This window comes from Tubulanus polymorphus, chromosome 11 (assembly GCF_964204645.1).
Source record: "Tubulanus polymorphus chromosome 11, tnTubPoly1.2, whole genome shotgun sequence".
Taxonomy (NCBI): Eukaryota; Metazoa; Nemertea; class Palaeonemertea; order Tubulaniformes; family Tubulanidae; genus Tubulanus; species Tubulanus polymorphus.
This window is the reverse complement of record NC_134035.1, coordinates 9,896,106-9,920,936: the sequence shown is the minus strand read 5'-3', so window position 1 is coordinate 9,920,936 and position 24,831 is coordinate 9,896,106. Positions and strand designations below refer to the sequence as shown.

General features: G+C 38.4%; 2 protein-coding genes across 3 annotated transcripts; one reads left to right on the top strand and one right to left on the bottom strand.

Annotated features, from left to right (window-relative positions):
- Nucleotides 1-59: 59 nt before the first annotated feature.
- Nucleotides 60-10,724, bottom strand: LOC141912495 (dnaJ homolog subfamily C member 5-like). 2 transcript variants are annotated; one of them, XM_074803727.1, is made up of 7 exons: nt 10,337-10,724; nt 8,927-9,008; nt 8,764-8,820; nt 7,675-7,827; nt 6,707-6,850; nt 5,686-5,819; nt 60-1,764 (listed from the first exon to the last, which is right to left on the bottom strand). In XM_074803727.1, the coding sequence occupies exons 1-7, from the start codon at nt 10,363-10,365 to the stop codon at nt 1,743-1,745; spliced, it is 621 nt and encodes a 206-aa protein (XP_074659828.1). In that variant the 5' UTR covers nt 10,366-10,724; the 3' UTR covers nt 60-1,742. The 2 variants fall into 2 exon arrangements, with proteins under 2 accessions (XP_074659828.1, XP_074659829.1); XM_074803728.1 differs by having other exon boundaries at nt 6,716-6,850.
- A 97-nt stretch (nt 10,725-10,821) lies between these two features.
- Nucleotides 10,822-19,112, top strand: LOC141912666 (uncharacterized). The gene is made up of 11 exons (XM_074803993.1): nt 10,822-11,312; nt 11,633-11,671; nt 11,773-11,875; nt 12,950-13,081; nt 13,506-13,675; nt 14,058-14,155; nt 14,351-14,515; nt 14,651-14,750; nt 15,212-15,388; nt 15,996-16,171; nt 16,647-19,112. Exons 1-11 carry the CDS (start codon nt 11,276-11,278, stop codon nt 16,800-16,802), a joined length of 1,353 nt encoding a protein of 450 aa, XP_074660094.1. The 5' UTR covers nt 10,822-11,275; the 3' UTR covers nt 16,803-19,112.
- Nucleotides 19,113-24,831: the final 5,719 nt, after the last annotated feature.

The following is a 24,831-nucleotide window of genomic DNA, read 5'->3' as shown; positions in this document are numbered from 1 at the left end:
TCCTTCATTGTTGTGAACCATACCGTCCATTTAAACAGAGAAAAACACAAAAAAAAACATTCTTTTTCAACACCATAAATGCATTAAACCTATCGTACATGCATCATCTGTTTATTTTTCATTATCCATATTACATTCAATAATTAGTACAATACCACTTACAAACGATTGCACACTTAAGATACACGCTGGATATTGATTATATCACCCCATTTGTTTTTTGATCAACAAGGCGCTATCATTTGTTTGGATTATTGTATACATGATATCGTAGTACGATCAATATTGATGATTCACGGTAGGTATCAGTATTATCAGTATATGTACAAATCTGTAATCGTTTATTACATGAAAAAGAAAACGCCCAATAGATTTTAAAATGATAAGCCTATTATGATATGATAAAAGATTCAAGGCCACACAAAAATGGCCATAGTTCCTCTACTTTAATAACTGATCCGTATAATTAGATAAAAACCCACTATCTACGGATTAAAAGAATTTAAAAATAAGAATTTATTTATTCATTAATAAATTGAATAAGTAAATTCTTGTTTTTAAATTCTTTTAATCTGTTAGATAGTGGGTTTTTATCTTATTATCCGTTCACCACGTTTGAGTGTGGTAATCGTTCTAACTGATCGGTATATTACAGGTCCTTGCTACCAGTGTTAATTTTTCAGGAAAATGTCATTGAAATATGAAACAACGTGTGCAAAATTAATCACTAATGACGAGGACCCTCATAGTAAGATCTTTCCACTTCTGGCCACAGCGTCAGATAAATCGAATCGATGTTTCTTTGGACAGAAATATGGTTACGCATATTCTGAAAATCGGGAAAGGTTGGCAGCTCTGACCGTAGCCTACATCGCCGATAAAGTAGACTCATCGGGGTCGATGAATTTTACAATCGCCGAAATATTATACGGTCAAACATAAATTCATACGTACACTCTTTCTAAAGGCTGTTTTCCGCGCGAGATTATGAATTCGCGAGAAACCAGGGCATTTTCGCGTAGCCTATTACGATTCGAAAATCTAAGGACCACAAGACAAGTGTGGAACTCGTCGGGATGGATCACAAATTATTATTAGACATTATCATATACACATAATAAATTGATCTATATGGTCTGATCAAGCAAAGATCCACCAACGCTGTTTTTAAAGCGAGAGCCTGAAGCCTTCGGATTCGAAGGGGACGCCAAAATTGAACGTTTTCTCCTACACAGGCCGGACAGACGTCAAAATACGTGGAAAATCCGCACTCTTGTTTCCGAATTTCATTTATTCGATATAAACTAGAATTTCGTTCGTGCAGTTGTAATCGGTACCGTCGTCAACTACACGACGGTGCCCAGCGTCAGAGTTTCAACTATATAATAAATCTAAGTTTCAGCTGCTACTGCGGAGTTGGTGCCAATATTTAGATTGAAACCACTTAATTAAACGTGATGCGATATTGTTTCAGAGACCGTATACATAAAAGAGGTCTAATATTCAAAACGATAGCTGTTCAAACTATAGCGAGAAATGTAAAATGGAATGCTTCGTTGCCAGTTTAAACATGATCTTGAAAACAAACACACACGCGCGCGCGCAGATACACCCATTCAGTAACCCCTCCGTATCGCCACACGACACAATATTACATTCTTATCGATTTAAGTACTTGTACAGCTATTATTTTTTTTGTTTTCAAACACGTCTTCTAAGATACAAGCGACACATTTTCTATTCTACCATTTCTCTTCGTTACAACTGAAAACAAAACAAAAACAGTAACTACCGTGCCCTCTATTACATACCCACTTAATTGTGTACAGTACAGGTGTTAGGGAGATGATCGTTGAGGTGCCTGATTATCAGGCGAAGATAGAGAGGGCCCAAGGCTAAAATAAAATGATACCTTGTTTCTCCTAATTGGCCGGCTCATTTTTAAACTGGAATAAAATTCGTAATCAGTACATTCTTATAACACTGCCGGGTCTGTTATTGTTAGCTTGATCATGATTTTAAAAAGTAGCCCAATGTAGGCCTACAGGGTAGATAGGCGGTCGGCCGGGTCAACTTTGAAGCTGAGCAGAAATGAGAAACAATGTATCAATCTTTGTTTATTTCTAGCCAAAATTTTATCATTTTTCAGAGTTTTTTTACGATATTGCATTCGAACCGTAGAACCTTGGACGTATAAACTCGAGGCATGACCAAGACATTTTAAGTAAAAGTCCAATGACGCGTTATCCAGGACCCAGTTCTAAACACGATCATAGACCCGGTTCCAAAATTGCGAGCTGGACGCAACTCTTTATGAATATCTAAAATTTCGATCCAGGATCCAGTACGACAGACGTAGGTTAAGATTTGGCTCGGATTTAACTCGTCGAAAATGAATTAATTTCCACTCAAAAGTTAACTCCAAGGCACAACTGCGACTGGAGCAGAGTCTATACTGTAGGTTAGTTTCTGTGGAACTTGGTCCTACATGAGAATACATTGAATCCAAGTTCACCGATAAAGAGGTTTCAATAGAATTTGTAACCTTTTAATAAACCAGATTTCAAGTAAACTTTCTCGAGTATCCTAACACGTGAAGATTCATTCGTCGAATTTCTATTAGTCAAACACTAGTCATTAAGAAGGCCGTGCTAAGGCATTAACAGGCACCTTGGAGTAATCACTCCAAGCAGGCACGGACGCAGTAACACTGTACTAACAAGTAACATTCGCAACAACAACAACAAAAAATCTAATAAAAATATCACAGATGAAAAATCATATTGAAATAGATGGGAAATGACGTGATAAATAATGGTGATTCAAAAATAGTTCGTGACGTACATCGCCGCGCGTGATGGGCCTTATTCGTAGACACTGTATCCATCATCATCAGGAGCAATGAAAGCGATGATCGATATTAAGAACTTGAATGTCATGACGATGACTAACTAATCGTGATTTGTTTAAATCCCTCAGAAATCGTGCCGCAGGATCCGCGCGATCTAAGGCACCTATGTGACAAAATTCCAGCATCGGACGAAAGCGAATTTAGGAGCGGTTCATCCGTCAATTTGAATAATCTTTAGAAGCGCTAATCATTTTAGTATAAGTAACGAATTCGGTTCTTTTAGCGACAACCTAAGGTGTAATATACCGGGTAAATATGAGACGGTTGGAATTGTTTCTAACACGACGATAATAACGCGATGAATTCTATACCTAGTTTTGAAATGAGTATATAGTTTATTCTATTACGTGTTCTACCGACCAGATGAAAGAACGGAGCATGCTATCGATATATAGATATATATATATATATACACACGCACAGAGGATGACATGTAAGACGACGAACAACAGTAAAACCGCTTTTCATTCACAATCCTCGTAATTCAAGTTTTTATATATAGATATATAATAATAAACGAGTGTTGTAATGTCGTCGGGACTCACGGTTCCATGAAAACAGTTGAAAAAATTCGATTTGAGCGCGTTCAGTTACTATACAGTCAAACCTTGTACCTGCAATAGCGAACGGACATGAAATAAATTTTGACGTTGAAATGAATTTGAACTTTGAACTTGAACCTAGCACATTCTTGCCACGCACGCTAAACAGGCATAAAGTAAGGACTAGAGTAAGGACTACAAATCGTTTTTAGACACGTGAACGTTCTTTCTTTCGTGAAACCGGGCCCAGGACGACGACAACGATGACGCTATAGTCGAAAAAGAAAAACAAATCCACAATCTTAACAAGACTAGAATTTACGAATTTTCCTATCGATAATGATGATGGATCTAAAAAATACTGTCATCAGGACCAAAAAGTAAACTCGGTTATAATTCCCGGGCGTAGAGAAAATATCCCCGCGCGGCGCGAATATCGATGATGCGGATTTTAATCGAGAATCCGAAAACGAAAAACAACACCGATCAGTGTTTTCAACGATGCTAACATCATAACCGGGACCATTAAGTCTGATGATGATGTCGAAACGACTAATACCGAGGAGGTGAATATAAGATTAACAATAATTGACTAGAACTGTGACGAATGTTACCGCGGCAATTGTATCGTTTATGTATATATATATATATATATATATATATATATATATATATATATATATATATATATATATATATATATATATATATATATATATATATATATATATATATATATATATATATATATATATATATATATATATATATATATATATATATATATATATATATACCTGATCAGTGAAACACCATGTCCCGTGACGAGATTTAGAGAATACCGCACACTGGTAATAACGAGAAAGATGAAGTCCGAGAAGTATCCTTTTTAGCTAATAATCTATCGATTCGATGTTTTGACTATAACCTGAGGAACCTCGTTACAACAACGGACTCGGATACAATGATTCATCAGGTCTAGCAAATGAAGAATTTTGTCCAAAGTAAGAAAATTTGATTGATTTCATACTGGATATAACGAACTATCGGTTATAACGAACAGATTTCCTGGTCCCGTGAAGTTCGTTGTAACGAGGTTCCACTGTAGTCATCTTCTGAAATGCCGAGTTGACAGAATATGAGATATAACCATAGATATATATATATATATATATATATATATATATATATATATATATATATATATATATATATATATATATATATATATATATTGGTCATAACATTATAGTCGAAACTTCGTCGAATCAATAAATTATTACCTTTAAGGAAACTTTTCGGACTTCATATTTCCCCTTATATTGAAATTGAATTCTCTGTATATCGTTTATACCATAACTAAATTCATCCTCCGTCTCGGCAGGGACACAAACAATGCGATCAGGTTTGCACATCTGCCGAGGGTCGATGGATGTAGTAGTGAAGGTGTAGTGTAGTCAAGCAAAGTAAACCGAATGATTGACCACGATCTTAAAATACATGTTATCATACAGCACGCTATGATTGACCATGATTTTCAAATACATGCTATTATTATATACCCTGCTACGAATGAACTCGGTGGCGCTAGTTTGTTTGAAGACCCGTAGCGTGGCGAGGCAGGAGCAGATCCAGACTTTGACCAGAGCACGAAGAAATGAAATGGGCAAGCGTACTGAAAATGGAGCAAATCCATGCAGCCAAAACAAGGGTCTGGACAATTTTGAAATTTCAGTGCATTTTCATACAATAAAATCTAAATCTTGCGCAGCAGACTGCTGTCTTATATATCAGTTGCAGGCAGACTTATATTGTATTGCGCCCATGATCAAGTAACACACACACAAAAAAAACATGCTCCACGAACCACGCGTTTACGAGCCCCGAACCTGCAGATTTTGTCACGCTACGGGTTTGGACTTCTTCATTTCACACCATGAGGTCATTCATTTATTACGTACGCATTAGGGGAGGGGTCAGGGCAATTGCGTACTGTAATTTACAGTACGCAATTGCTCGAGGGGGTTGAAAAATTTTAAGGGTATGTAATAAATGAATGATCCCAATCTGTTTAAACAGACGTCGAGAACAATATAAATAGAGGAAATACAGTTCACAGCTGAGATAATGTTGAAAAACGATATTAACTTTGCCGGGGTAACATGATATAAAGTCTAGTACTGAATGGAGATTTTTTATTGCGAGACGACATTTGGATCTGGGACACCGTACGTTGGTTTGCCGTCCATGTTCAATCCAGTGGTTTCGGTTACGTTGCTAGATGGCGCTGGCATAGGTGTGGCTTTTGGTTGCGTTGTTACCGGTGCGGTCTCACCTTCCGGCGACGAGGCTGAGCTGTACTCTTCCTACAAATTAGAAATCAGTTCCGTTTCTTTGAATTACGCCAACAACATTCACATCGAATAAGGCCGAAATACGGCCGTCATTCAATCAATCGGCGTACAAAGGAGAAAATCAGTAGGCGAAGGGTACCTTTTTTTGTGACTAAATAGATCGAAAATTAAGATGGAACTAACAGGAAAAATTATAAACACTAAGCAATTGGAGAAATTTTAATTCTAATTCAATGTTTGTGGTGGAATTCTGGAGGGCGGATTTAATCAGGGTGGCCACGTTTATTTGACCAGCTTTCCATTGACTATTCCCTGACATGCACATTGTTTTCCCCGACTCAAACTGCTAAGACATAGATGGAAACTGATCTAGCAATCTCAACAAGTTTCCCTGACTTTCCCCTGATTTCCAGGTAAGTGGCTACCGTGTTGATGGAATAAAATGTAATCGCTATTTCTAGTGCAAGTGAATTAACAACAAATATGGTTAACCATGCTTAACCAGGATCATTTGGCACCGATGAAATTAATAAGTTGGCTAATGCTAGATAAGACCTGAGCCAACCGACTAGACTGCTAAATGGGTCCATTCCTGGTCGACACTGGCAATTTTAGCATGGGTCAAATTATTCCATGCTTGCCACAGCATCATTTTGATGGCATTGTAGCAATGAGTTTGAGTGATATTGCGCAACAGGCTCTTTTATCAGTCACGGGCCAAATTGAAATTCGACTTAGATCTGGTACGTGCCAGCGCCAAATTATCTCCGACCAAATATCAAAATCCAGACTAAACTGATCCGGATTAAGCAGCGGTCTATTTTAAGGGTGAACTTCAATATTGACAAAAATCTTTAAAAAATAGTTAATGAAATAGTGAATTTCTAAGTGACATTTACCCCACTTACGTGTAAGTTCGCATACTGGTCCATATCATCCTCGGGTGGCCGCGGTTTACACTTGCCGCAGCAGAAGTTACAACAACAACAGAAACAACAACAAAGGTAACAACCGGTGATGACTCCGCAGAAAATGAACAACGCCTGAAAAAATAACGACGGAAAACAAAATCGTTGAATTACAGATCATTATTGTCGATACGCGTCCGGTTTCGATTTTACAAGTTTATGCGCAACCGTTACAGTAGACTCCGCCTGCCTCAGACCCGGCGTGACCAATTAATTATCTGCGAGGTAGAGATGAATTCCGGGGCAGCAGAGATTGGTCGTTATCACGTGAATTTGAATAAGAAAATTTGTAACATATCATCCAGGACCCAGTTCCACAGTTGTGAGTTAGAGTTAACTCTGAGTTAAAGTTAGTTCATTTTCAATGTTTTAACCCAGAGTCAAATCTTAACTCAGAACTGTGGAACTGGACCCAGGACAATTGACCCGGGTAAGGTCTGCTGTTTGCACGCGTAATATTCTAACCTGACCAATATGGGCAGTGCAACTTGAGAAATCTGTCCATACTATTGAGTATATAAAACGAGCGAGTAGTTTATCTCGACATTTCAACTATGATGATTATTAGGAAACAGTTGAAATTATGAATAAACTAAAGCTAAAGAAAACATTTCAGATTCTTGTGGGATTTCATATTACCGTACAACTGTTACCCGGCTGTACTAGATGTCACTTAGATATTGACAGCGTCGCCATCTATCGGGTAAAGTTCAATCTAGTTGGATCTATTTGTACTACTATCTCAGGCAACGACGGTTATCATAATCTATAATGATTACTTCGCAAAGAGTTTAAGTAGATTTTCAAGAGTCGCTCGTAAAACTTCCATCTAATCTATCGCTAGGAAGTTTGAACATAGCACTCGCGAACGAACTACGCCTCGAAAACATTGTCCATACCTTACACCAACCACTCGTTAAAACGAAATACGTGTTGACATTTTCTTCGCCGAACTGTTCAGCCACGTATAAACCTAGTGAACCGTATTGATCGTAAATTCCTCTTTTCGTCGAGTCGCTCAGCACTGAATTCGCGTAGTTGATTTCCTTGAACTGAAATAAAATGAAAGATGGAATTTTAAACAGATATAAATCTCAATATTCAAAGTAAATAAACAAATCCTACAGTGGATGGATGTAACTATTTATTTTCTGACAGTTTTCGAACTCATAGTTCCTGTCCGCAACCCTCCTCAGTAATATCTATATTTCTAATATTTACTGTATTATTGTATATCATTATTACCCAGTTAGGATATTTTTGTTTTTCTGATGAAGTTTATTTTTTTTCTTAGAGAAAATTTCATACTTCAAGGAAGTATCTGCATCACTTTCATATCCCAATAACTGTAGACTCCCCCAAAATCAGTACTGTTTATTTAGTGGTTTTGTAAGCTAATTTGTATTCTTTACACCAACAAACCAGGTTTCCAATTTGGTAACCGCCCATGTTTAAAAAAATTCTAGTTACACTGTACTGATTTAGGTGCAGATGTCTGTATGACAACAAACATTTCTAGTTGCCTATTTTTCAAAATTGAAAGAATTTGTTTTAAAGGTGTTTTGGGAATTTTGCTCGAATTGAAGGAGTTTCAAGCACCTTTAAAATTAATTCCGGTTTACAAGGAGTTTTTAAGGAATCAAGGAGGGACCCTGAACAAAACCATCTTGCTTCTGTGGGCAATCTTACAACTTGCATCCAGTTTCAACATTCGAAACCACGTGATTGGGACTTAAGCCACATCCGCGCAACTGGCTCAAGGGGACCAGAAGAATGCCCAATATAGGTCTTACCTATAATTCATTATATATGATTGAAATTGTTCTAATTCAGGATGATATTCTAGGTTTCTCCTTTGATAAATTGATACAACCGAAGTCATTCCAACATAAGGTTACGCTGTATTGTTATTTTCACATGGCACTTTTTGCAAAGAAGTGGGACCAATAAATAGCATTCTAACATTTTACTTGCAATTCTTGACTTACTTTTTCAGCAACATCAGGATTATCCAAGTTCTTATCCGGATGCAGCTTCAAAGCCAACTGTAATGACAAAAAGTAATCAGAATTGAGTTCTATTATTCATTGTTAATTTACTCGATTAAAGCTACGATTCACAGTATCGACAAGAATGACGGTTCAACGTTACCTTTCTGTACGCTTTCTTTATTTCATCGGGAGTCGCTCCTTTTTGTAATCCTAACTGCTCATATAAACTGAGTCCAGATGTGCTAGAAATTACGTGATTACATGATTTAGATTAACAGTACAGTTTTTTTCGTATTTCCAGTTTTTTATGCAGTTCGTTCATACAGAGAAGAACGTAAGTATTTGCAACCATTTAAAGCTAATCGTGATTTGCCTCAGTGATTACATACGTCAACCTAATTGTGTCAATAGCCGCGATCACATGGACACGATTTGGCCCGGGCCAAATTGGCACGGATTAGACTCGGGCCAAATTTGGCCCGTGCCTAATTAGAGAGCGCGTTCACACACAAACCATTCACTCAATACTAAACAATGCTCAAACAAAGTGAAGTGGATCATTTCCGGAAACAGTTGCAATTCAAACGCAATCATTTGTCTGGTGCTAAAATTTGGCTCGGGCCTGGTCCGTTTTTGGCCGGGCCCATTTGGCACCCGTGTGAACAGTTGTTTCGGGCCAAATTTGGCCCGGATCAAAAATACTCGTGTGATCGCGGCTAAGCTGCCAGGGATTCGTGCAATACTATCAGATCAGGTTTGAATCCGTACCAAGGGAGGATTTATCATAGCATATATGCGGTCTAACCGCAGTTTGGATCACCTTTCCCGCCGTGGAACTAGCGTTATCAGAGAATAGTGTTATGGTTAGGTTAGGTACAAAACCATAGGCCATACAAAATTAATTACTTGATTCTCATCAGAAGTTGTGAAAAAATCATCGAAGAGGGAGATTTATTTTTTATATGAAATATTCCACCAAGCTTTAATGATATACGGGGACTAGCATCATGACCCTAGTTAGTTACCTATCGTTGGTGGTAAGCTTTTATAATCGGATGGGTGAAAATATCCGACGTGAAACTAAACCACAGACGAGTTATTGACTAGCATGACCCCTATCTTGTCTCTAAATGAAATTTTCCTTTTTCAGAAAATTCTGAATTTTCAGAAAATGGGTCAACATGTGTCGGAACTAGCTTTCAATAATCAATAGTACCATGTATCTGTATATGTCTATATAATGATTATGTTTCAAGTGTTTTACATGTTTGATAGCAGATAGATGAATTTTGTGTATATAAATGAAATGTTGTTAGTGTCATTTCTTATCCGCAGTTTTATATCTTATTTCAAATGTAAAAAAACTTCAGGCAGCCGCTAAATTGAGATGAGAAGGCACTGAATCAACTAATTTTTTTTTACATGGCCCACTCCGCATATATAGCTAACCCTTTGTGCTGTTATCATATGATTGAAAACTGTGATTGGAGGCCCCAGAACGATGAGCTATACCAGTGACCCTAAACCAGAAAACACGCCCAGCCTTCAGCTTCAGGTTTTTCATACTTACGACATCGTGCGTCCTCTTCTTGACGCCATGTTAACAATGCGCGCAGGCTAATTAATCACAGGACAAATCGAACACGCTTTCAGTTTTGTAAAGTGAAATTTCTTTCAACCGACAACAAACGGCATAAAAATCAACAGAAGCCAAAAATCTGTTTACTTCCGGGTTCGATCGATTCTCGTCGGAGCAGCCAGCTGTCGCCACTAATTAACGACGTTGCTTCATCAATTAACGGATTAATTAGTTAATCAACTACCTGTCCACTGACTCGAGCAGCTGGCGATGATCAGTCCGAAGGGATCAGTTCAGCGAGGTCGCAGGAAAGGGCGAGATATTTGATCGGAAAAATGGCAACAACCGGAGAGAAATTCGTCGCCATTAGTGCGCAGCGGCTCTGAGTCCCCGATGCGCCGTGTGGAGACTTTACCTAAATCACGGTCCCAGGACTACAATTTAAATTGAATTTTATTAATGTGTTGATGATTACAAGGAACGTATTTTCTAAGGGCAATAAATAGATTAATAACAGTGATACAAATAAGAAATGATTAGGAACGCTACGACAAAAAGAACAATGAAGATTTTGATATTCCTAAATCACGGTCGCTGGATTTTTATCAGACCTGGAGAATCCCAATTCAATGCATTTTGTTGATTGTTAATTATTTAGGGAAGCCTAATTCGTTGAATTTCTGGCTGCTAGGCTATTTAAAACATAAAGAATGATCGAGTTTGGCCCAGCAGATGTTATGAAACAAAAGTGACTTTTGCCATTAAAATGGAACACGAATGAAATGAAAAGAGATGAAATGAAAAGAGATCGTGACAGTTTGATCTTTTTCGATTGAGGAGAATCCTGCCAACACCGACCGTTGAACTTCTATTCATTACCGACAACCGGCATCGTTTCTTCAATATTCAATTCATCATTCTACTTAAAGAATGTGGACTCCGACCCATGCTCAGCTTAGGCCTACTGGTAAGTGGGATATCAATTCAGTTAATCGTGACACCGAGTCTACAAGTGTAGTACCTAGTTGTTGTTCCCCAAACAGGGAACCCATAACAGCGACTGGTGAATTTCAGACTATCGTGAATCCCTGTTCCTAGTATCGTCATCATTCTTGCGTCCCAGATCTGCTCATCAAGTCGCTACATCTTCGTTCAAGTGTCTTTGACTATACTTAGTTCTGTTGACATCTCTGGTTTCCTTATTCACCTCATCAAAATCAACAAGAAGAAAATATCGTTCAAATTGTGGCCAGAAAATATCTCTGTATTGTTTTATTTTTATTTCAGTTATCCAGGCGAGGAATCTGATCATTCGCGGAAAAGGGGGTAATAAATTGCAACTTTCACTATATAAAATGTTACGACTTTGAAAATGTGTAATTCAGGCAATGATTTGCGAATGATTTTGGTTTTTGATTTTTACCTAGGAACAAACGACGCGTATGTGACAATACAACTCGGCAAAGAGCAATATCGTACATCGGTTATAGAACGCACTGATCAACCTGTTTGGAATGAAGAATGTGACCTGTATGTATCACCTAGCTATTCCTGCCTTGAGTCTAGTATCTAGCCGTCGTTCTCATGGGGAACCCGTACATCATGACGCTTCTTTAAAATATTGCCCCTCAATACCCAATCAGTAGCCGTCGTCCCGCAAACAACGTGGAACCCTGAACAACGACTGGTATTCAGACTACGCTGTCGGGCATTCAGACTACTATTCGTTTACCCTATTCAATTATACTCCTCCAGAAGGTGGAATACTCTTGGTCGAAGTTTCCTGGTAGGCCTAATTGTCGAAACCGTCTAGAGTATTAGGTAGCCAGGGTACACCGGAGTCCTCTCTTGTCGTGATGGGGCAGAACCAAAAAGCACTCCAACACTGTTGGTTACTATGAGATGAACTGAACTTTATTTTTCTGATAATAGCATTTGACCTACTACATGGGGGTCGAACTCGCCACTACTCAGAAAAATTTGATATTCTTCTTCCTATCCCGGCAACTACATAAATAGGGTCCCCTTGACTCCTTGATTCCTTCAAAACTCCTTCAAAATGGAAAATAGGTACTTGAATCTCCTTTAAAATTTAAACAATGTGCCCGAAACTCGAAAGGGAAACCCTTTCAATTTTGAGAAATAGGCAATTAGAACTTTTTGTCTAGTTTTTAGTTGTACAGTAGACTACGCCTAAGTCGGTGCAGTTGATACCAGGATTTTTTACAGCCATTTAGGCATTGACTGAATTAGAAACCCAGTTTAGGTTGTGTATAGGATAATAACTTGCTTTCAAAACCACAGAATATCCGGTGTATTGAAATAAACAGTACTGATTTAGGAGGAGTCTACAGTAATTACGATATGAAAATGATGCAGATACTTCTTGAAATTTTCTCCTTTGAAACTCCTTGAAAACTCATATCGAGGGATGATCGATCTGTTGGGCCTATACAAAGAAGTACTTGCTTGGATAATCGATGATCCAAGCTACTGAATCACCCCAAACATCAGTAACGAGCCCATGTGTTGTGACGTGAATGTTATAGGCCTAATGATTTGCGATTGTTGTTGAATCTATATTTTTCCTTCTCATTCATTCAGACCAATAACGGATTTATCGTCAGTGGTTCAGCTCAACATTTACCATCGGACGTTTATCGGATCGGATGAATTTCTCGGCCACGCGAACGTGCCACTCGCCGAATTCCCGGTTTACAAATCGTCGAAAAATAAGTAAGTACCGTGTTGATAATGGGGTACCGGTGGGACACACCAGATAACGCAACAGTACTTCCGTTATATATACAGTCAACGCCAGTATAGTGCGGGGTTGACTGCAGTTCATTGAAAAGTGAACATTGAATTGGATTTTTATGCATCCAACTTCGAATACTATTGAACAAGTAATCAAATAGATGTAAGATTGATTTTCTCACTCAGTGTATCGTATGGATTTAATTAGAAATTGATTTGCTAAGGAGAAAAGTTGATTTTAGTTGAAATGTATAAGAAAAAGTACGGCGCGTTAACTTATTAACCATTAGCAAATTATACCCGGTGAATCCTCACTTGCCATAGTAGCAGTGCTGGCACCTCATCGTTTCTGCATTCCTAATCTCATGATTTGTAAAATTCCGCCGTCATTCTCTTTATCCAGAAGTTATTTGCTGCTCCCGAAACCCGGTAAAAGATCGGACGGTCGGTACAGAGGTGAAATCGAAGTGAAAATAACGTTCATAGTTCGTAGTAAAAACGAAGATGAAGACGTCAAACAAAGATTCCGTTCGCCTTCGTTTCCCTCGCTCAAAGAAATGGCTGAAAATATCAGTAAGTTTGTATCAGAATCCATGTACCATTCCATGAATTTGTTGACCAGGTATCGAATATTCAACCTGGGTGGTCGGGGAATGAATCAGAAAAATCTAGAAAAAATCAGGGAAAACTCGGGGAATTCGACCAATTTTACCAAAAACCTGGAAAACTCAGGAAATTTAGATATGTTATGATGTGTTTCTTTATCAATACATGATCCATAAGAAATGATTAAATCGTAACATTTTAAACCTTGAAATTTCTCTGATTCGCTCGAAATTTTGTGTAATCGCATGGAAAAATTAGGGAAAACTGAGGACTTGCAAATGGGCGGAAAGTGGCAGCACCCTGTCAAAAGTAACATTATTATATTTGAATTACGTTGTTCATTTGTCAGGTGATAAAGTTCTTCAGCGAAGTTCTTCGTTGAAATCTCGGTCGACGACTTCCCTGCTTCTGCCGTCAAATTCGAACGGCGATGAAATTCCGAAACAGGTTAGTTAGCGCCACAAACACCGATTTATAGGTTAATCTTAGCCTGTGACAGTTGCTCAAAATGGAATGATTTGAGTTGACTGGATCCGGTGAGCGACTTGTGGTTAAGGTCTGCTGTACAAACGCAGCAGTTGAAATACTTATTATATCTGGTTCGTTATCGGTAGTTTATCTACATGTTTGCGTTTATTCTAGGTTTATCACCACGATACGGACTCGGTGGAAGATAACCCAGACACGCGGAAGAGAAGCGCCACTCTACCGCGTATGTTCGGTTCGCTGCTCAAACCGCTGAAAAAGAAAGAAGATGCCGTTGTATTTACTATCTCACCGAATAGAGAAGTTCCCTCCGGGCCGAAAGTAAGTCAAACTTCATTAGTTCGGTTAGAATTGTGGTAATCAATATGAGTGATAAAAAAACTCTGTAAAATATCAAATTTATGATTGAATCGCGATGTTTCTGGTTCGACAAATTTGTTTCCATATTCCTTTTAGCACAATCAAAGTCTGCTACAGGCAATGGCTGAGGACAAATTGAAACAAAGACAGCGCCACAAGTCTTTACCCGAAAGTACTGAAATACCGCTTTTATCAGGTGAGAACAGAAACAAACAAAAACGTTTGAAATTTACCAAATACAGTGGACTCCCAGTTTATAGGCCGGTAGTAATTTCAGGGTGACCGCCTTCCCGGAAATCAGGAAAAAGTCAGGCAATTCTCTTTTCTAAAAAGAAATTAGGGAATTTTGCAAAGAATGGAAAAGTCAGGGAAATTTGTTGAAACAGCTAGATCGTGTGTAAAATCAAACAGTTTCCGTCTATGTCTTACATATTCGACTGTGTTAATTGATTAGATTCTGAGTAGATCAAGTCAGGGAAAACAACTTACATGTCAGGGAATTGTCAAAAGTCAGGGAAAAAGCCCATCAAATATAAGTGGCCACCCTGAATTTGTCTGACATGATATATCCGAGTTGGATGGTATGTACTTCATAGGATCAAAGAAGAATTTCAATAAGTATCGACTGAATCTCAAATTAATGTTTTTTGATTGAAGAGGAAAAATCTGTGGCCAGTTCTACAAATGGTGACGACGGAGGAACACCGTTATTGATGACTCTACACGAAAACGCTCAATCCCTTGATATCGGACAATTAACGATGACAATGGGCGAAACTAAATTCGTAGCTCCACCTCTAAACCCCAGCTGTTTTAAACGCACAACCAAAATACGTAAGTCTTATCTAAAAAGTGAAAACAGGAGGGAGTAGGACATGTAATTTTGGTAAATTCGGGTGTAATTTCAGTAAATTCTGTTGAACCACCAGAAATATGAGTAAATTTTCTTGACAATTTAGTAACTGCTCTTGTAATTCTAGTAAATTCTCTTGTGATATTAAGATATATAGAGTAGCCGTGTTAACTGGGTTTAGAATACCTGATGAAGCTTACATACGTTAGTAGCGAAAGTAATATTAGTAAAGAGAGGCGCATTGGCCGAGTGGTTTAAGCCGCCGGTCGCTGATCTCGTCAATCCAGGGTGTATGGGTTCAAACCCTGGTGGCAACACAGTTTCTTGGTCGAAGGTTCTTCTCTGATCTCTCCCCGATTGGGAAAAAGAAACATCAAACCCTGTGTGGCGCTTAGCGGGTTAAGGGTGTTAAAAAAAATAGTAAATTCTGTTACCATTTCGCAAGCGTCCATGTGAGATCAAAAATATTAACTTGATCTCCAGTGAAGGGATTCACTTTCACACCGTTGATCTAGATGAAATATCGCTTCTTTTTGGTTTAATTTTATCGGTGTCTATTTTCATGCCTCGATGTCGATGTCGTTTCAGCGCGAAGGGGTTATTCGTTTCAAGGCACTCGGTCGAGTTTGCCGATCGTGCCGGAGTTACCCGCCGACTGGGAGCGTTATCAGAAACTGTGGGAGGATTATCAGCGAGAGCAGAACAAAAAACAACAAGTATTATACAATGAATGTTTGAAACAATACGAGGACAAATCTCACGAGGTATACATCGTCGAAACCGTAGCTGCCAACTGTTTCAGTATTTTGTTACGATTTTGTCGCGAGGAATACTGATTTGATTTGTTCGACACGTACAGAAATGTAATAGATGTTACTGAGAGTCTTACTGTAGATTACTGATTCAGGGTGGCCACTAACCTGGAAATCAGATTTTTTTTTTTCAAGTCGGAATGGTCGGGGAATTTTGTAAGAGCTAAAAATCAGGGAAGTATGTCGAGATATCAATATCGCGCATATAATCAGTCAGTTTACATCTATGTCACATATTTGACTGTGTTAATTGATTGAATTCTTAACAGATCAAGTCAGAGAAAACAGCTTACATGTCACGGAATAGTCAGGGAAAAAGCTAATAAAAGTGGCCGCCTGATTTGTTATAAGTTTACTGGTTTCATGTCAAATTTAGGCGGTGTTATTCGTAGAAATCTTCATTGAATATTTTCTTCTCTCGTTTTAGGAACTCGTCAAATTGCTGTTCAATCAACGTTTACAAATAGAACAAAAAGACGAATACGTACACGACCTCGAAGATTATATAGATATGCTGCTAGTACGCGTGATCAGCACGACACCGAAAATACTCCAAACACCGTACAACGGACCGGGCGCTTAGTAGAAATTACGCGATACTTCCCGTATCCTGATGGCGGTGCAGGGGCGGATTTAGGGGTGGTATCGGAGGTCTAGACCCCTGCCTTCCCAAAGAGGTTAAGAGGTGGCCCTTTTTGTCGAGGAATAGTTTAAACCCGCAAATTTGATACTCTTGGAATTCTTATCTTTTAGGATGAATTTTTTCGATTTTACAAAGCGTGGCACCCGGGGCCCTGCTAGTGGCCTTGGACATGACTGCTTTTTCGGAGAAATACCTTTAATTCACTTCCGGAACCCAGCCTTCCAATTTTCCTAAATCTGCCCCTGTTCGCTAGTTACATAGTCATGGCTGACTCTTACGACTATCACAGTTCACTATAGCCAGTCTAACACCTTAAGTCCAGTCTTTTTTTAAGACCACTTTTGGAGTTAAGTCTTGACTATGGAATTGGCCTGTGGAAATTTACCCGAATCAATGTTTCTCCTCTGCACCTAATTTAGGCTAAAAAATGATACCTCGTTTCTCCTACGTGGCCGGGTCATTTTATAAATTGCTATAATTGCTGGGTTTGTTATTGTTAGTTTGATCATGCTTTAGAAAAAAGTAATGTCCTGGGTGGCTGGCTCGGTCAACTTTTAAGCTCAGCAGAATTGGAAAACAAGGAATCAATTTTGTTTAGCGTTATACTTCTTCATTCGTGATCTGTATCTAAACCCTGACTGTATTTGAAATGGCCTCCAAGGAAACTGTATTTAGTGGGGGGTTCTGGGAGGCCGCTTCACGGCGCTGTTCTCCCAGTCCCTCAATGCCAATTCAAAGGAACAGTTTATTTCGAAGTAACTATGATTTTGTATTATACATTTCTGAACCAAGTAGGTGTGAATCTTTCAACAGGCCCGTACAAAGCCTCTTTTGCTGGTGTGAGGCATTTTGCTAGGGGTTTTTGGGTCGTCTTTCAAGAAAATTTTGTATACTTGAAGCATTTTAGATGCATTTTCTGGCCAATCAAGTGAATTATCTCATATTTACTTTACTTTAAATTACTTAACTTCATTTCAGAACAAGTAATATATACGAAATTGTATATGTATATAAACATTTATTGAAGTGTTGATGTAGTTTAATCTTGAAACATAGCGGAAGTCTGGATTTTGCAGGGGTTGCGTTCGCACGTCCTCTGGGTACGGGCCTGGTCATCGGTGAATCTGTTATTGTAACACTGTTGTAATCACTGTTATTCTATGTATTACCTATTTATGTATGGTGCTTATTTTCGTTGTTACTGTTGTATTGTTTTAGATACCACGTATAAACATAAACGTTTTTATTTTTTTTGCGATAACTCGACAAAATTTTGCCTGTAAATTTAGCTTACAAATAGCTGAAAAATGTTAGGGGTTTGAGTGGTACAGTCGTCACTTTTAGTCCTGGCATGGTCTTAGTGACATATATTAAGGCATATGTCGGATAAATGAAGATGAGTTAATATTGGATATACAGTAGGCTTGGTCTTACTCGGTACTGGTGGTCAACTCGATAAACTGCACGAGTCTTAGGCGAATTCTACTAAAATCTATTTCGGAAAAGGTATCTCTTTTCCAGATTTTCAACTCACTGAAATATTTACAGTGCTACCACTGTTGAGTAAGGCGTAGTTTACTGTAGATCAAAAATAGACCGGGTCTTAGACGCGAGGAGCCGTGCGCTGATGGAACCCTGATTCAAATAAAGTAAGCATTATTACTAAATAACCAAGCAGCTGAACATAATTAAACACACGTTGTATTTCAAATCACATATCATATTTCGTTAAGTCGAAGCCGTCACTACGATGATAATTGAACAACTATTTTCCTTTAGAAAATAGATTATCAAGTATAATAGGGCCTTTAACTGAAGGTAGTATCTTTGAAAATAGAATTCTAGTATATTCATCGAAAGAGTATCGAAGTACATAAATGCCTATTTTGCTCAAAGATTTTTCCCGAATGTAATCGAAACGTTATTGTATGTTTTCCTCATATACAGTAGACTCTGTGAATTTTTACATTTGTTAGTTTTTTGGAGAGTTAAATGGAGTCTGCTGTATTTAAAAATAAAACCCCCTCGTCTTCCAGTTTTAGAAAGTATTCCGTATGTTGTTTTTCATAGACATATTCTTATCGCCAACCGATCTTATTGAGTCGAGAAAAATGTCGACGGATTTTATTCGAATTTAAAAAAGAACGCGTATAAATTACGTTGAATGAAATTACAACATCTACTTATTTTATAGATATTATAGAATTTTCGAGCGAATTTTATTGTTTTACCAGTATTTTAGTCGACAGGCCTGTCTCTCCTTGTAATAAATGTTGTATTTGATAAAACCATAATATTATATTTTTATTTATCTAGATGAATGAATAAAATGTTCATTATTAATTAAAAAGCTGGGAATTTGAGATCAGTTTTTGCATTTATTCAGAGCATCTGTGCTGCCCCCGGCCGCTGATTTTGCTCCCTCCATCTTCGACCAGGATTCGTATCCGTCGTATTTTGACGGAATCGTCGCCGTCGCGTTCTTGAGTATGACGCATTCCCCGGACGCGAACGTCCCCTTGTACAACGCCCCGATGCAAAGTTGCGATCGCTGACACGATGCGATGCACGCGATTCTGTGCACTTCATTTCTAGTTTCTAAAATTTCGCCGTTTGTAATCGCTGCGGTCTCGGGCGGCGCGTCGCGCACCCAGACTGATTTCAATTTACTTTCATCACGTTCTTCTGCCTCTCTCTCGCAAGTGCTGGTGAGGCTGGTGTTCCTAGTGACTTCGCAAAGTCCAAAAGTAGACCTCTCAAAATAACAAAATTGCGCCCTCCATTCAAACGAGTCACGCTTAGCTCTGAGAAACATACATTTCTTGCCCCACTGGTCCCAGTCTTGTTTATCATTGTCATCTATCGTTAGAGTGAATGGCTGGTCTGATATCCAACGTTTACTCTTCAAGCCGATAATCAAGTCTTGATCACGTGCCCTGAAAATACATCCGTAGTTCATCTTAATCTTAAGCTTCTGTTCTGACTCGTTGCAAAATTTATCATTAAGAACGCCCCGATCTAAATATGAAATACGATATTGTCGAAATATTCTCTAAGTGGGCTATTATTCCAAATTAAAATTTCATCATTAAAGAATATCGATTTATCGACGTTTCTCCGAGCTACTCACAGAATCGAACTGTTCTTTATGAATTTCCATTCATCGTCGTTTTCGATGGAAATCAATTTTCCTCCGAACCCGCTAGCACAAAGTTCATTTGCCTTCAGTATACGAATTACGAGGTTAAAGGCGAATGGTCATATTATATTCGACGGTAAAATGGCGAAGAAAAAGATGATTGCTTACCTTATCAAAGGTTTTACATTTTTCATTGGTTTTCATGTAGCATTTAGATTTCGAACATATAGGTCCTTTAAAAAGATATAATACACACATACATATAGTCTTTGATACGTATAACATCAAAAATAGTCGTATATATAAGCAAAAGTCCTTTTAAAGTATTTGTGATGTTTTATAACGTACCGGTTGAGTTTGGCCTTGAATCCGAAAAACAAGGATACACAAGGCAATACACAACAGCTATCACTCCAGAAAAATGTTTCGCCATCATCACGCTAAAATCCTGAGCCCGGTTTTATTACGGACTGTCGTGTATCAAGTTGTTGATCCTGGTTAAATCTTTGATCTGTAATAGTATCTGCAGTTACAATGTGACAACATGTAATCTATAGCAGACCTTAAAGAAGTTTCTCAATAGAAATAAGCTTTCTGATTGAAACAAAATTTTAAAACGAACAATATTGTTCTACAGTACACCGACCTATAGGAAAAAAGTAAACCACGATTCTTTTTCTTCTACATACATTATTAACTACTAATCAGATCCATTAACGCATTTTAGTGGTACTCAATTAATGTCACTATTATTCCGTGCGGAAGATTTGTATGATTTTTCTCTGAAGGATCCTCGGAAACCATTCGTAGACGTGACATTTTAATGCGTCGTTTTCCGTTTTTCCATTTTAATTTGAATATCGAGTTATCCTCGAATATGGATGACGTTGAGTTCTATCGGTTTCCTCAACAAGCGCAACTCGGCGAAGACTGTTTCCTTTTAATATATACAGAAAATTAGTAGAAGTCGGTAGATGACCTAGAATGCCGATTTTTCGGTCATTGCCCGCAGTAGTCAGTATCAAAGCGTTACTTGCAGATCACACTGCACACTACCCATTCAACACCCAACTACCCACAGCTTTGATATAACCATCATATTATTTAGTGTGTATCTCCCTGGATCAGTTAATGTCGGTTTCAAAGCCCAACGCACAGATCAGGAAATAGAGAAACACGGGATCAAGCATGCTTTATCTCGGAAACATTTTCCCGAAACCTTGTTTCTCGTTTCTCGTCAACGCAGACGACACGGGGAACGCTCGGAAACATGAAATGTTTCCGTGTTTCCGTGTTCGCCCTGTGTCGTCTGTTGGGCATTATACCTATAATCTTAGGGTTCGACTGGCGTTGCTATGACAGTGTATATCCGTTGTTTTTGTAACTATATGGTAAGTCTCCAGGTGCAGTCGTCATGGTTTTGCACTCGAGGACTATCAATCATGGCCGAAAAACGAGATCCGTCACCAAAACGATGTGCCTTAAATTTCTGGGCAGTCGGTGGATTCAAAGAAACCGTGAAACGAATCGAACAGTCAAAGCAGTGAGTCGATGCTTATATAAGATGTGTACATGTTTTCTGTATTATGTAATGAATGATAAACGTTTATCGCAAAATAAAAATCGGGTCGACGTCGCCTGGTCAGTCAGTGACACGTTGAAATTGTTTGATTTTTAATACAGCCTGACCGAGCTACTGGAAGACATGATAAATGAACGAGCGATTATTGAGACTAAACACGCCGAAAAACTGAAATCATGGAGCAACTTTTTCTATCAACAGATTGTCACAAGTAAATAATAGATCATCTGGGCGTGTGTGTATTGGCCTACTTGCATCGGCACACAGAACCAAATTCCACAGTTCTGAGTCAAGGCTTGACCTTAGAGTTAACTCAGTGAAGATAAACTAACTCAAACTCAGAGTTAACTGTAACTCGCGACTGGAAACTGTGTCCTGGTGTTTATTTCGGACCTTTTTTCTAATTTAAATACCTATTCACACTGTGGTCAAACCCTGTCCCCACGTCGAAGTAAAAATTGTGAAATGTTTTCTATGTCGCTTTAGACCTCGATTGAATGAATAAATTAGATGTCGTTGTTTAGGTGGTGAATACGGGAATATGTTGGATATTTGGAAGGAGTCTTTGAAAGAAGGACAGATGACTTACAAATACCACGACCGAGCCGCTAACCTTCTTACACAACTCCTGAAAACCGTTCACAAGTAATTATCTTGGTCTTCCGTCGTCCTTATGGCGTTTGGCTCACAACTCAGGAAATCTGAGGCTATACTTAGTACAAGTATTTTACGATATGTTTGATTACAAACCACTAAAAAGTTTACAATTTTTGCATAATAATGTGGTTGCAGATGGCGAAAGGCAAAGTATAAAAAGGCGACTGGATTTGGAAGTGAATATCACATAGTACAAGAAATGAGAGAACGTTTTACAAACGCTCAAAGTTCTCATAAAACTAATATGGATAAAATAAAACGTAAGGAAAATATCCGAAGTATAAAGACTGACTTAGAGAGAAAAAACCACATCGAAGTTTTTGTTTAAAAGCAACGGGTTTTATTTTTTTGATGTATCTATGTAATTTCTTCATAGATTATTGGAAATGTTACCAAGATTCGATAGAAGTTTATGAAACGTGTGTTCGACGTCTGCGCAAACATCCGGGTCCGGAGAACGAGTTGAAGGTCAACGCATCTCGTCTGAACGGACAAACTGCTAAAAGTCACCTCCTGTTCGCTTATCAGAGACTGAACGAAGGTAACGTCTGCTAATAAAACTAGCAAACGAGCTAAAAAGTCCCAACTGTATGATTCAAATACGGAATACCTTAGATGACGTGTTTCTCTGAAATGGGGTGTTTTAAAGATAGATCTCAAAACTGTTAGAAAAGTGAACTTACGATATCATAGAATTGGTATTGTCATAGAACTCAAATTTGATTTGAGTTCTATGGTATTGTTCATTGGGAATAGTACATTTGCGTTCAGAGCAAAGTAGCATGCAAGAATACATAATTCAGTATCATCCGGCCCAAAATCAAAACTTCATCAAAGTGCAACTTGCGGGGGGGGGGGTATTTCAAGGCCTACTCTGAAACATCCTTAATTCTTACCTGACGTGGTATCGAAGTAAGTCTCAAATCGTAATATGATACAGGCAAACAAGACTACTTAAATCGTATGGAAATACAGTTCGTGATGACCGAAAGAGAAGAGCTCGAACGAATGGAATTCTTCAAATCACAACTGGAACAATTCGTAAAGATCACCGATATTCTGTACGTTCAAAACCGAATAATTAGTGTAATACATCATGATGAAAATTATTTGAAATATCTAACCTAACAAAATAGAAAACGGTGAACGGTCTATTTAGACTCACTAAATTTATTGCAAGCAAATATAAGATATAGCATATTCTTGTAGTGATTTTTTTGCCATTTGCAGCGAAACTGGCAGTTATCAGCACCATCTTGATGCTATCGAATCGATGTTTGATTGTCACACTGATTTGCGTGATTGGAGGGATATGTACGGACCTGGTCAGGATATCAACGCCGCCTGGCCAGATTTAACTGTAAGTTTAAACGTGATGGCGAACCTTGAAATATGGAGTCCAATGAAGAAAGTTCTGGGCATTGTAGAACAAACTCACAACACGCGAAGCAAAACTAACCGAAGATTTTGATGTTTCGACTCAAAAATAGCATTTTAAATAGCATAAAATTTGCTTGTGTATGGAAACCAATAGCTAGGCCTACACTGCAGGGATTAGTTTCATAGACTGGTATCAACTTTAATTGGGGGTTAATTCAATCGAAAATCAATTGAAATAGTTCTCCGGGTTAGAATTAATACAACAGTCTATCAAATTGGGCACACGGTATTATTTTGCATACATATTTGAAAGTATTTTTGTTCACATTGTAGAATTTGCACCCGTTTACTGAGGATTTTGTCACAGATACGCCGTCGAAACCGGCTCCGTTACAGATGCTCGCACCGCAACCCGAGTCGTCGAAATCAAAAACGCGACACGTCGTGAAAGACCAAGTGATAAATATATTCCATAAAATCGGCCACAAAGATAAGGTAAATATGAGAGATGAACGGCGATTTGATCTAGTTTTATCCCTATATTTCAAAGAATCTGCCGATTTTGAAAATCTAGAATAACTGCATCAAAAGTGTTGTAGAGGAGCCGTGTTAACCTGGTATCGAATCAGTAAGTAGATACAGATATACTGGATCTAGTTCCACAGTTCTGAATTAGAGTTAACTCTGAGTTGAAATTAGTTCGTTTTCAATGAGTTAACTCTGAGTCAAATCTTAACTCACTGTGGAACTGAGTCCATTACGTTGGTTATCTGGATTTATTTGAAATACGAGCTTTCGCTACTAGTGTATTATTAATAGAAGCTTCATCATGAGGTAGAGATCGCTCATTATTTACAAAACCTGATGATGCTACTTAATAGCGGAAACTCGTATCTTAGAATAAAACTTAAAAGTACTGTCTCTACCTTCTGCTGATTCAACATCAAAACAACCTGTTCTTGTCTTTATTCATCACGAAAATTAGAAATCATTAATATGATGATCGTTATTCCTTGTCAGCAGTCGCCAAATCGACGCGTAGTGTCTCCGCCGCCGCCTAACGCTCCTACGTATACGTTCGTGAATCGTGTTGCTCAAACGGTAAGTCAGGACGTACGACCGGTAGTTCGACCGAAGACTCCCACGCCAGAATCGAGCGAACAGACGCGAGTTCAGCCGCTGAAATCTGCCTGGAATGACGGCGAGGAGGA

Excerpts from the sequence above, each read along its gene's own strand:
- LOC141912495 (XM_074803727.1), bottom strand. The coding sequence starts at position 10,365 with ATGGCGTCAAGAAGAGGACGCACGATGTC. Across the intron at positions 7,828-8,763 it reads ATCCTGATGTTGCTGAAAAA|TTCAAGGAAATCAACTACGC; the intron begins GTAAGTCAAGAA and ends ATTTTATTTCAG. Across the intron at positions 6,851-7,674 it reads TAACGAGTGGTTGGTGTAAG|GCGTTGTTCATTTTCTGCGG; the intron begins GTATGGACAATG and ends TTATTTTTTCAG.
- LOC141912666 (XM_074803993.1), top strand. The coding sequence starts at position 11,276 with ATGTGGACTCCGACCCATGCTCAGCTTAGGCCTACTG. Across the intron at positions 14,156-14,350 it reads GCGATGAAATTCCGAAACAG|GTTTATCACCACGATACGGA; the intron begins GTTAGTTAGCGC and ends CGTTTATTCTAG. Across the intron at positions 14,516-14,650 it reads AAGTTCCCTCCGGGCCGAAA|CACAATCAAAGTCTGCTACA; the intron begins GTAAGTCAAACT and ends TATTCCTTTTAG.